General features: G+C 38.2%; 1 protein-coding gene across 1 annotated transcript; it reads left to right on the forward strand.

Annotated features, from left to right (window-relative positions):
* Positions 1-1515: 1515 nt before the first annotated feature.
* On the forward strand, positions 1516-4560 carry LOC107805879 (leucine-rich repeat receptor-like protein kinase PXC1). Its single transcript, XM_016629977.2, has 2 exons — positions 1516-2982; positions 3585-4560. Exons 1-2 carry the CDS (start codon positions 1617-1619, stop codon positions 4262-4264), a joined length of 2046 nt encoding a protein of 681 aa, XP_016485463.1. The 5' UTR covers positions 1516-1616; the 3' UTR covers positions 4265-4560.
* Positions 4561-13637: the final 9077 nt, after the last annotated feature.

A 13637-nucleotide genomic window follows, 5' to 3' on the forward strand; every position in this document is an offset into this window, starting at 1 on the left:
GATCCATGTTTCTCTAAGTAGAAAATCACCTTAGTGAAAAGATTAGAAAAAAGAAAAGAAAACTATTTCTCCTCATATCTACTCTTTTTTTTTTTACCCCTTTTACTTTACTTGATTCCATTTGCGATGGGAGTGGAGAAAAGAACATCAATCATTTCCACAAAACCACCTCTTTTGCCTCCTTTAATCATTTCCCCCAACTTTACTTTCTTCTCCCTTTTTCTCCCCCACTCGAAATAGAATAAATCATATTGTCAAAATTCAACTCAAATTCTCTTTCCCTCCCTTCCGATATAAAGCAAAACGAACATTAATTTAGACAAAAAGTAAAGCTATAAAAATGTCTACAGTCCCAAAGCTAAACTCACATACAACCTCTATGTACATTATTTCCTCTTCGAGTTAAGGTATTATCATGTTATTATATCAATAAGGATTCTACAAAATAATATATATATATATATATATTAGCTTTAATATTATTAATCCCTTATTTGATATTATCTCATGTATCACTAATACATAGCGAACAGTGGCATTAAGAATATCATATGATTTTTAATACATGGATAAGCATATAAAGTTATATACACCCCTATACAATGCATGTTATTTTTAATATATTAAACCAAATAGTGGATAAGAAATAATTCCGGTATAACTAATCTCAATATTACTAATATACCATATTCAACAGTACAATTCTTATACACTCTACCAAACGCCCCCTAACTTCAATATTATCATAGAATTCTCAAAAGTTACTTATCACCGAGATATATTAAACTTGAATCAATGTACTTAACAAAAGCCAAACTGATAATCTTTTAACAATATTTCTTACGAATTAATAAGATTAGTGAGAAAAAATAGCGACTAAAAAGGTTAATAATTGAGTCAATACTTTATAGTCGAACTATAGTAAGAAATATCAATCAATTAAGCCTCAATCTCAAATTAAATGAAGTCCATATTTAAACTAGCTCCATCTATTCCATTTGAATTTAGTGTTTCAATGTATTCTTAATGTTAGATTTTCTCTTCCGCTTGTACACTTTGGCAAATTAAGAAATAATTAATTATCTTTTATTTTGTTTAATTCTTATCATTAATAATCATTCCCCAAGCTAATTGCACTGCTAACAAATAAATTCAAATTTAATATATGTGGTGTATCAGATTGTTTGCTCTTTCCTTAATTAAAGGTCTCGGGTTCGAATTTTGAATATGATTTTTTTTTGGTAAGGAACGTTTTCTTCCGAATGAAGCCTTACAACGCAAATCTGAATATAGTCGGGCTCTAATACGGATACCGTACACCCGATAGGAAACGTTACTTTCTTTACTTAGCTAGAGAGGGAAAGACATAAACAAACAGACACTGTACACAAATTCAACTCTTTTGAACTGTTCTTTTTTCTTAAATTTCATATTATGTCACTATCTAATCTACAATGTACAAAAATTCAACAACTTTTTTTTGTACTGTTTTGTTCCTTAAATTTCACACAATCTAATCAACAATTCAACTTGTTTGTTCTCTTCCTAACTTTTTAAAAAAAACTCAACTCCTCTTTACTCCCCACTTCCCGCTCTTTATGACTTAAACCCCAAAAATGAACCGTTTTTCCTCCTCCTCCTCCTACGCCATTCTCCTCCTTACACTTCTCATCTACACCACAATGACCGCCACTACCGCCGCCGTCAACGACAACGACACCGCCGCGCTCCTCCTCTTCCGTTCCCAAACTGACATCCACGGCACACTCCTTCACAATTGGACTCTTCCAACTAACTCCACCACCGCATGCACCGCCGCATGGCTCGGTATAAAATGCATAAACAACCGTGTCTCCGCCGTGATCCTCCCTTCCTTCAACCTCCGCGGACCCATCACCGCCCTCTCTACCCTACCCTTCCTCCGCCTTCTTGACCTCCGTAATAACCGCCTTAACGGTACTCTCACACCCATTACCCAATGTATCAACCTCAAGCTCATTTACCTCTCCGGCAATGACTTTTCCGGCGAAATTCCGCCGGAAATTTCCTCCCTCCACCGTCTCCTCCGCCTTGACATTTCAAACAACAATCTTGAAGGTCCAATCCCAAACCAAATATCAAATCTCACCCGTTTACTCACACTTCGTTTACAAAACAACGAACTTTCCGGAACCATTCCAAGATTCTTGAATTCACTTCAAAATCTTAAAGAATTAAACTTTTCGAATAATGAGCTTTTTGGGTCTGTTCCAAAGAGTTTATACAACCGTTTTGGCGAAAATAGTTTTGCTGGAAATGAAGGTTTATGTGGAATTGGCAATTTACCTCAGTGTTCATACATAGGTGAAACAGAATCACCACAAACAGTTCCTTCAAATCCAACTTCATTACCTTCAATTTCAACTGAAGAACCGGCGAAAAAATCGCGAAAAGGGTTAAGTAAAGGAGGGGTAGTAGCAATAGTAATGGTGAATGTAGTAGCATTGTTAATTGTAGTGTCATTTGTAGTAGCCTATTATTGTGGGAAATATTCAAGGGAAAGTTATTCAATGTCAGGAGGAAGTGAATGTGGGAAAAGAAGGAGTAGTTATTCAAGTGAAAAAAGAGTATATGCTAATAATAATAATAATGGTGGAGATAGTGATGGAACAACAGCTACTGATAAGAGTAAGCTTGTGTTTTTTGATAGGAGGAAACAGTTTGAACTTGAGGAATTGTTAAGAGCATCAGCTGAAATGCTAGGGAAAGGTTGTTTAGGAACTGTTTATAAAGCAATTCTTGATGATGGTTGTACTGTTGCTGTAAAAAGATTGAAAGATGCAAATCCATGTGCAAGAAAGGAGTTTGAGCAATATATGGATGTTATTGGGAAGCTTAAACATCCTAATATGGTGAAACTGAGAGCTTATTATTATGCCAAGGAAGAGAAATTGCTTGTCTATGATTATTTGCCTAATGGGAGTTTGCACTCACTTCTTCATGGTAATGTTAAGATTGTTTTGTAATTTAATCAGTCAATTGACATCCCTTCGGGAGCCTCGGCGTTACTCGTAAAGTTGCCTCCATGTGATCAGGAGGTCACGGGTTTAAACCGTGAAAATAGATTTTTGCAGAAATGTAAGGTCCGGCTCTTCCCGGACCCCGCACATAGCGGGAGCTTAGCGCGCCGGGTTGCCCTTTTAGTTGACACCTCTTCTCTGAAAATAGCATTGTGTAGTAGAATTTTTTATTTTTATGTATATATTTATGGCGGAGCCAGGCGTAAGGTGTTATTCGGCCTCCTTTCGCCGAAAAATATATTCTATATATTAGGTCAATTATTTTTATGTATGTACAATAGATGTTGAATCTTCTTGACTTCTCCGTGTGTTTACTTCTTTAGGTACTAAAGAACCTTACTAAAATTCCTAGTTCTGCCACTGGTATATGTACTATATGTTGAATCTCCTTAACTACTTTATATATTAATTTTTCTATATTTTGACACTCCTTAGTAAAAATTTTGGCTCCGCCATTGAATTTCAAGATTGTCTTCTGGGGTTTGTAAGAAAGCTAATGTTATGTTGTTTTCTTGATTTTAACAGGGAACAGAGGACCAGGGAGAATTCCATTGGATTGGACAACAAGAATAAGTTTGGTATTAGGGGCAGCTAGAGGGCTAGCTCATATTCATGAAGAATATGCAGATTCAAGAATTCCACATGGAAATGTGAAATCATCCAATGTGTTGCTTGACAAAAATGGAGTGGCTTGTATTTCTGATTTTGGGTTGTCATTGCTATTGAATCCTGTTCATGCAATAGCTAGATTGGGAGGATACAAAGCACCTGAACAAGCTGAAATCAAGAGGCTATCTCAAAAGTCTGATGTTTATAGCTTTGGTGTTTTGTTATTAGAAGTGCTCACTGGTAAAGCTCCCTCAGAGTACCCTTCACCGACTAGGCCACGCGTTGAGGAGGAAGAAATGGCTGTCGATTTGCCTAAATGGGTTCGATCAGTTGTCAGGGATGAATGGACTGCTGAAGTGTTTGATCAAGAATTGTTAAGGTACAAGAACATTGAGGAGGAATTGGTGTCAATGTTACATGTAGCTATGGCTTGTGTTGTGCCACAACCCGAAAAAAGGCCTACAATGGTTGAAGTGGTTAAGTTGATTGAGGAGATCAGAGTTGAACAATCTCCATTAGGTGAAGATTATGATGAATCGCGCAATTCTTTATCGCCTTCCCTTGCCACAACTGAAGATGGACTGCCTGGTTACTAATTTTCGTCCTCTCGGGTGTTTCATGGTACTAGCATATGTTCAATTTGCAGCATCTTACTGCAAATGATCTTGCTATTGGCAAGCTCCAAAGTCATGGACTTATGTTTATTCTAGTATGTTAGTTGTTATATGGTTGTTTTGTGTTATTCCTAGTACTGCACTTGGGACAATCTGAAGATGTAACAAGCCTAACAAGTGCAGGAATCAGTCCATTGTGTAGTTTTCCTTAACGTAATGTAATGTAATGTTAATTCTTTGTATTTAATTCATTTTCAAGATTAATGTCCAAAGGCAAAGCTTGTTGTTGTTATTTACTTGTTCTTATTCTTCCTATCGACTTTTCGAAACAACCTATTTGTCATCCAGGATAGGGGTAATGTTTGCGTACCCATTATCCTCCCCAGACCCCACTTGTGGGATTCCATGGATTGTTGTTGTTCCAAAGGCAAAGCTTCACCCTAGTTAGCTCCACAGTTGCCATAGTTTGACTTCCAAATAATTTAGCTAGCATTTGGACATAGATTTGATTGAAATTTGAAAAAAAATGAGTTTTTGAAGATGAGATGAAAAATTATTTTTGAAAGTCGAAATTGTATTTGGATATACATTTTACTTGAAAAGAATTTGAAGTTTTGTGAGCAGAAAACTTTAAAAATTATACTCTAGAGCTGTTTTTTGGATTTGAAGATTTTATTTTCAAAATCTGCCAAAAAATAATTAAAATCTATAAATAAACATATTTTTGAAAATATACTAATTAACTCTCCGAATACTATATGTGAAATTATGAATAGAGCCATATTTTAATATTATAGTCTAGATACCTGAGAATGTCATGATTTTTCTTGTCACGCTAATGCATGCCTCATTATAGAACGAATTTTTGCTTTTTATCTACCCTACGGTTCCATAGGAAAGAAAAATACTGTGTTATTGAAAAACAGCGTGCCCTGTCAGCCTATTTTGTACTCTTCCGTCTTAATTTACGTCACGATTTGATTCGGTGCAAAGTTTAAAAAGAAAGAAATATTTTTGAAATTGTTATCTAAAAGAACAACAAACCCACATATGAAATTTGAAGAGGACAGTGTGTACGCAGACCTTACCCCTATCGCATGAAGGATGAGATTGTGTTTTCGATAAATTGTTATCTAAAAGAAATCATAAATATTTGTATGATCATACTATAATAAATAAGGAAATACTATGACATTATTTTAGGATAGACTAAGAAGAAATTATTATTTTCATTGTCCACAGAATGTTTTAAGTTTTGCATTCTGAGAGTCATTCACGTTGATTCATATATTAACTTTATATTCTTGCACTTGTTCATTATAAGGAGCATTTCAATTCCATCATACTTTTCATATAAATATTTTATAATTAAATTTTTTTACTGAAAAATGCATTAATCCAATATACAATTTAACTATAAAATATGATTAAAGATTAATGTTATACTCAACAATAGCAACAGCCTGAAAATAACTTCCAAACATCCAAAACAACCCAATGAAAATTATTTTCTAAAAAAAAGTGTGAGAAAAAATCCAAACAACTCGAGATATACAAAATAAGAAGACTTCCTAAAATATGATATTCTTTGTTTTAGATCTTCATAAATATTTCTATTGATTGAAATTATTATGCTTGGTGGTTTATAGAATTCATTAAAGAATGTTTTAGCAGAAAAACAGTGTTAAACCGTTTATGATAGTATTAAAAGAAATTCCTTTTTGACTTGTCTCAAATAATAATGACTCCATTATCTTTATAGACTGTCAAGTATTCATAATAACTGATGTGAAAAAGCAGAACACAATTGATGGGCTGTCAAAGACTCTCCCTAACTTTTTCGACAGCCTCTTGTTTTTTCCACACCAACCATTCCCAATTTCCCTTGGCGTGATTTCCGCTACATCACTCTGCCTGTTTTCATATCTTGATGAGTCAAATGACAAAATTTGCTACTGCATACTTTATATTGGTTTTTCTTTTACCAGAGGACATCTGAGGATATTTAGGCTGTTCATAAAATCAAGTGACGTTATAATAATCAATATTGATAACCATAATGGCCAGGTTAAATTTTCTAAATGATATGGGCAGGATAGTTCGGTACACGGAGAATATCGTATTCACTCAGGATCCGGTAAAAGATCACATTCTAAGGGATGTAATATAAACAGTTTACTCTAAGAAAGTCATTATTGACTACTTCCACAGCTCGAATATCTAACTTATAGGTCACAGTGGCGGAAGTAAGATTTCCGCTAAAGGGGATCAAAAAGAAAAAGAAAAAAGTAAAAGAGATTATGGCTAGTGGAAATTGAAACAGTAACATAATAAAGGTGTTGAACCCCCTTAACCAATGAGCTATGTTTTTATGCTATGTCAAGGAGAATCAAAATATAACATATAGAGGTACAAATTGAATTTTGCCTTATACATACAATTAATTGCCTTATACATATAGACAAGAGGGGTTGCTCTGATGGTAAGCAACCCCCACTTCCAACCGAGAGGTTGTGAGTTCGAGTCTCCCCAAGAGCAAGGTGGGAAGTTCTTGGAGGGAAGGATGCCGGGGGTCTATTTGGAAACAGTCTCTCTACCCTAGGGTAGGGGTAAGGTCTGCGTACACACTACCCTCCCCAGACCCCACTAAGTGGGATTATACTGGGTTGTTGTTGTTGTTGTTGTTGTTGTTGTACATACAGTTAATTTTCGGCGAAGGGGGTTCATGTTACAACGACCCTTTTGCAGAGTCCGGAACCTAAATATGGTCTTTTTGGACTCAAACGACCGAAATAAGTGAAAAATAACTTAGTGACCAAACTATATATAGCGTCCTTTTAAAGGGCGCTATACCTTAACGTCCGTTTTGACGTTAAGGTATAGCGCCTTTTAAAAGTGCTATATATGTATAACGCCTTTCATAAAGGCGCTATGTCTGACTTTGACAAGACTGGCAGGTATAGCGCCTTTATAAAAGGCACTATACATATTTTGTGGGTCCACCAATAACTTTTCTATGCTTAACTGACATAACAATAATTCAAATGGGTATAGCGCCCTTTTAAAGGGCGTTATACCTCAAAAAATTCGACCCTCCAGATTGGGCATTGCCTTATTTAAAGGCGTTAAGGATTTTGCAAAAATCCATTCAGAAATATTCTCAACTCCTGTTAAATTTTTCTTCTTGCTAAATTCTCAAGCATTTTGTCATATTGTCTGAAGAGCGAAAAGTAAGGGTTTCATTATATTGGGGGGATGAGGTTGCGGTGGCGAATAACTCAGTGAGCTATAGTTTATCTCCACAAAGTCATGTTAAGTTGTCATTTACAAATGGAGTACGATAGACTGGTATCCTTGTTGTGTAATAAAATGGGTGTGAACAAACGTTTGATGAACGTTAAAGTAACCGGAAGATATTCGTATTTTGTCACTCCGCAAGGGGTTGCTTGTACTTTGAGTGATTTTTTGAGGACTCCAGATGAATAACGAAAATTTATTTTGATAAAAATGTTGGAAATATACGTGAAGGTTGAAGACGTTCGCAATAATGAGGTTGCGCAAAACAGGGATAACCCTCAGTCATTGGGTGGTTATTTTGGAGCAGTTTTTGCCGAACAGGTTCTGGTCGAAAGAGTTTGGTCGGATTTAAACTTATCTCCACGGGCGAATAAGGAGCGAGGAAATAATTTCTCTCCTACTTTACATAATCCACAAGACGAGTGGTAAACTTCAATTTTCCTTTGTGCTACGATATTTATTTTTGTTGTATTGAATTTGTATTAACACTCATATATTCCACAGGGGGTACCGTCCAGATATAAATTTTACAAGTTATGAACCCACGCCCAGTTGGAATATGCGTAGTTTTAGTGTGTTGGATCATAGTGGTCCATCTGGGAGTCATCACTAACAGGATAATGTCCATCATGGAATGTCAACACATTACGACTTGTAAGTGAAGTGCTATAGTTATATGTAAAGTACTTATCAATTTGAATAGCTTATTATTTTGTTATTTGTGCAATGAAAACGAGCAAGTTGAACCACCTATCCTGACTCAATTGCCCGAAGATGACATATTTAATCGGGACTGGCAGATGCATAGAGTCAGGAAGAGAATAGTGATTATGACACCAATGTCGATGAGTCCGAAGATGACATACCCTTCCCTAATGAGGGTGGTGATGAGGAGGAAGAGAATGATGGACCTGATTTGACAAAAGAGCATGCTCCACCCCCTATTAGACCAAGAGTGTACGAGTCCCAAGTGCCATTTCATTCAAAGGAGATTCCTTACCTTGATCATTTGCCAAGTATGCCGGATGTGGATGCCCTCACAAGGGATTTTAACGAAATTCGGACAACAATGTGAGATGAGGCTAGACCAATTGCCATGACCCAAATTCCACATTAGGCCGTGATGACGCCAAACACCGTTGTTAGGCAAGCCAATACTAATCAACTAGAAAATCCTCTTTTAAATAAATAGTACGTGAAAACTTTTCCTTACTGATAAAGAAATTAGGGGTTTGATACTTAAGCATGATTAGATGAAAGTGATAATTACGAACTTAATTCATGATAGTAAACCAAAAATCAAAAGTCTACCAATGTGTGTACCAAAATCTGGTGTCACAAGTATGTGGACAATCTAGTAGAATATACAAAATCATACTATCCTACTGTCTGGAAAGGAAATAGACAGGAAAAATAAGACATAGAAAGACTCCAGCTGTTGCAGAACGGCTCAGAAGGGTAGCTCACCGGAAGTCTCAAGCTAAAGAGTCCATTGTACGCGCTAGACTGATGGGCAGATGCACCTGCACAATCAAGTGCAGAAGCGTAGTATGAGTACATAAATAATATATACCCAGTAAGTATCCAGTCTACCCTCGAATAAGTAGTGACGAGGGGTTGACTTGACACTTACTAGGGTCAATAAATATAATAATATGAAGTTTAATATTTTAATTCACAATGTACGTAGATGACAACAAGCTTAAACAAGAATAATACTGAAATCCATTCATCAAATCAATAAATCTAGGCACTTCCTTCATTTAAAAACAAGTGACCTTTCAAGTAATGAATCATACGAATTATAGAGGTTCCGGTTCTATTATCACACACAAATACCAGCGAGGATGTTCGGACCGATCCAACATAAAAGTAAACTGTGCACTGCCGAGGGTCGAATGACCCAAACCATATATATATATACAATTATCAACCTGCCGAGGCAAACGACCTGCTCCCATGAATGTAGTGGAAATAATCACCCCGCCCGCAGAACATACTTGCAATGCGGTTATGTATAAATACAACTTAAATGTTTCCTCAATTCTTTTCAAAATAAATAGTTACTTGAAATCATGACATTCTCAACGAAGTTTCATTCAATGCAAATCAACAATTTATAATCATATAATGGTACCCACAAAGTATGGTGTAAGCCTAGAACTACCCGGACATAACAGGAATAGTAGCTACATACGGACTCTCGTCACTTCGTACGTACGTAGTCCCCACAAATAATCACATATTAATTAAGTTCACCTATGGGGAAATTTCCCCCCTACAAGGTTAGAAAAGAGAGTTACCTCGTTTCGGGCCTACTTTCAACTCAAGAATGCGCTCAAACCCTCAAATCGGAGCCGCATAATCCGAAACTATTCAAATAGTGTAAAAATCATTCATTATAGGTTTACAAGTTCATAATCTAGCTATTAAAGTGATTATCCAACCCCAAAGCCAAGATTCCTAAAATTCATCCCCGTACCCACGTGCCCGGATTCCAGAAATTTTCGAAGAAAGTTGTTACCCATAATCTAAGGATAAAAAATATATAATTTTTACTTCATTCCATAACAAATTTCGTGGTTAAATCTTGTTTTTATCAAAACCCTAGGTTTTACTCTAAACCCATAATTTTCACTAATTTACATGGTGTAATCTACCTATAAACTATGTATTACACTCACATTAAGTAGAAATAACTTACCTCACAAAGGTAGGTTGAAATATCCCCTTTGGAAGCTCCCAAATCGCCCAAGAAATGAATGAAATGTGTCAAAAATGACACACTCCCATATTAAATGAAGGCACTGCCTTCAGCGATTTCCGCACCTGCGGTTAGGGGACCGCATCTGCAGTCTCGCTTCTATGAGAAATTGTCCGCTTCTATGAAATTGGGCCGGGCTAGCTGAGGCCGCATCTGCGGTCTGGGAACCGCTTTTGCGGTTCCGCTTCTGCGGAAGAGGAGCTGCATCTGCGGAACTTGGGCTCCTCCCCTTTGGGCTGCATCTACGATTGGGAGCCGCTTCTGCGGTCTCGCACCTGCGGCTGACCAACCGCAGGTGCGGTTATGACAAAACTGGAGCTTCAGCATCTTCTCAAAATTCTTACTTAACTCGAGCATCGTTCGATTGACGCCTGGGCCCCCCGAGGCCCTGCCCGAATATACTGACAAGTTTGGAATCATAAAACGAACTCGCTCGAATCCTCGGGATGCTCGAAACAACGCTAAATCTAAGAATCACAGCCTAAAGTCAATTGAATCAAACTTATGAACTTCAAGTTCTTCAATTTACTTCCAACGTGCCGAAACGTACTTATACTACTCGGATTGTCACCAAATTTTGCATGCAAGTCTTAAATGACACTACAAAACTATTTTCGATCTCAGAATTCCGTTCAGACCTCGTACCACAAAAACCCGCTCTAAACCAAATTTAAAGAACTTTTAAAATCTTGAAGAACCAACTTTCACTATTATGTGATAAAACACTCTCGGGTCATCCAAAACTCGATCTGGACATACTCCCAAGTTCGAAATAATCTTACAAACCTATTGGAACTGTCAATTCCCAATTCAGAGGTCGTTTACTCAAATGTTGACCGAAGTCAAACTTGGACTTTTAAGCTAACCTTAAGGAACCAAGTGTTCCGATTTTAATCCAAACTCTTCCAAGTCCCGAACCAACCATCCTCGCAAGTCATAAATCAGTAAAAACAAGTACGGAAAATCTTATTTAGGGGAACAGGGTTCTATAAAGCAAACGACCAGTCGGGTTGATACATTCTCCAACTCTTAAACAAACGTTCGTCCTCGAACGGGTTTAGATTCATACCTGAAGTGCTAAACAGTGTGGATATCTGCTTCGCATGTCCTGTTCGAACTCCCAAGTTGCCTCCTGGACTGGTTGGCCCCTCCACTGGACATTTACCGCAGAAATCCTCTTGGATCTCAACTGCGATCCTGTCTATCAACAATGGCAACTGGCTCCTCCTCATAACCCAAGCTCTCATCTAGTTGAATAGTACTGAAGTCTAACACATGAGACAAGTCGGCGTGATACCTATGAAGCATAGACATGTGAAAAATTGGATGAACCCTTGATAGGATGGGAGGTAAATCAAGCTCATAAGAAATCTCCCCAACTCGCCTCAACACCTCAAATGGGCCTATAAACCTTGGGCGCAACTTGACCTTCTTCCCTAATCTCATAATACCCTTCATCGGTAAGACTTTCAATAGAACCTTCTTACCGACCATGAATGATACATCACGCGCCTTCTGATCCGCGTAACTCTTCTGTCTGGACTGTGCTGCGCGAAGTCTTTCCTGAATCAACTTTACCTTTTCCAAGGTATCTTTCACCAAGTTAGTACCGTACAACTTAGCCTCTCTAAGCTCAAACCACCCGATAGGAGAACGATATCGCCGACCATATAAAGCCTCAAATGGAGCCATCTCGATGCTGGACCGATAACTATTGTTGTAAGCAAACTTGGCCAAAGGCAAGAACTGATCCCACTGCCCTTCAAAGTCAATCACACATGATCTCAGCATGTCCTCTAATATCTGAACTATCTGCTCCGACTATCCATCATATTGAGGATGGAATGTTGTGCTGAGCTCCACACGGGTCCCCAACTCACCCTGTACAGCTCTCCAGAAATGTAAAGTGAACTGAGGGCCTCTATCTGATATAATGGAGACAGGCATACCGTGTAACCGAACTATCTCCGGGATGTAAATCTGGGCCAACCTCTCTGAAGTATAGGTAGTCATCATTGGAATGAAGTGTGCCAACTTGGTCAGCCTGTCGACAATGACCCAAACCGCATCAAACTTCCGCAAAGTCTATGGCAACCCAACTACAAAGTCCATAGTAATACGCTCCCATTTTCACTCAGGTATAGTCATCTGCTGAAGTAAACCACCTGGCCTCTGATGCTCATACTTGACCTGCTGGCAATTTAGGCATCTAGCTACATACTCTGCTATGTCTTTCTTCATCTGCCGCCACCAATTATGCTGCCTCAGATCATGATACATCTTCGTAGCACCTGGATGAATAGAATACCATGAGCTGTGTGCCTCCTCTAGAATCCTCTCCCTCAAGCCATCGATATTAGGAACACATAGGCAACCCTGGAGTCGTAGAACATCATCCTTGCCAATAGAAACCTCCTTGGAACTACCCTATAGCACCGTCTCTCTGAGAACTGCCAAATGCGGATCATCGAACAACCGAGCCTTGATCTGGCCCAATAATGAAGAGTAAGAAACAACACACGCAAGGACCCGACTGGGCTCTGAAATGTCCAACCTCACAAGTCTGTTAGCCAAAGACTGAATGTCCAAAGCTAGTGGCCTCTCCTCTGCTGATATAAATGACAAGCTACCCATGCTCTCTGCCTTCCTGCTTAAGGCATCTGCGACCACATTTGCCTTGCCTGGATGATAAAGAATGGTGATGTCATAGTCCTTTAGTAACTCAAGCCACCTACGCTGCCTCAAATTAAGATCCCTCTACTTGAACAAATGTTTCAAGCTGCGATGATCAGTGTAAATCTCATATGACACCCTATACAGATAATGCCTCCATATCTTAAGAGCATGAACAATCGCGGCCAACTCTAGATCGTGCACAGGGTAATTCTTCTCATCAATCTTCAACTAACGTGAAACATATGCAATAACCCCCCACTACATTAATACACAACACAAACCAATGCATGAAGTGTCGCAATACATAGTATACATCCCCGAATCGGAAGGCAATACTAGGACTGGTGTTGTAGTCAAACCTGTCTTGAGTTTCTAGAAGCTCGCCTCACAATCAGCCGATGGAAGGGAGCACCCTTCTAGGTCAATCTAGTTAAAGGTGTTGCAATGGACGAAAAGCCTTGCACAAACCAACGATAATAACCTGCTAATCTCAGGAAACTCCTGATCTCTGCTACCGAAGTGGGACGTGGCCAACTCTGAACTGCCTCAATCTTCTTAGGATCAACCTTAATACCCTCTCCTGATACAACATGCCCCAAAAATGCTACTGACTTTAGC

Source organism: Nicotiana tabacum, chromosome 10 (genome assembly GCF_000715075.1).
Source record: "Nicotiana tabacum cultivar K326 chromosome 10, ASM71507v2, whole genome shotgun sequence".
In the NCBI taxonomy this organism is placed as follows: domain Eukaryota; kingdom Viridiplantae; phylum Streptophyta; class Magnoliopsida; order Solanales; family Solanaceae; genus Nicotiana; species Nicotiana tabacum.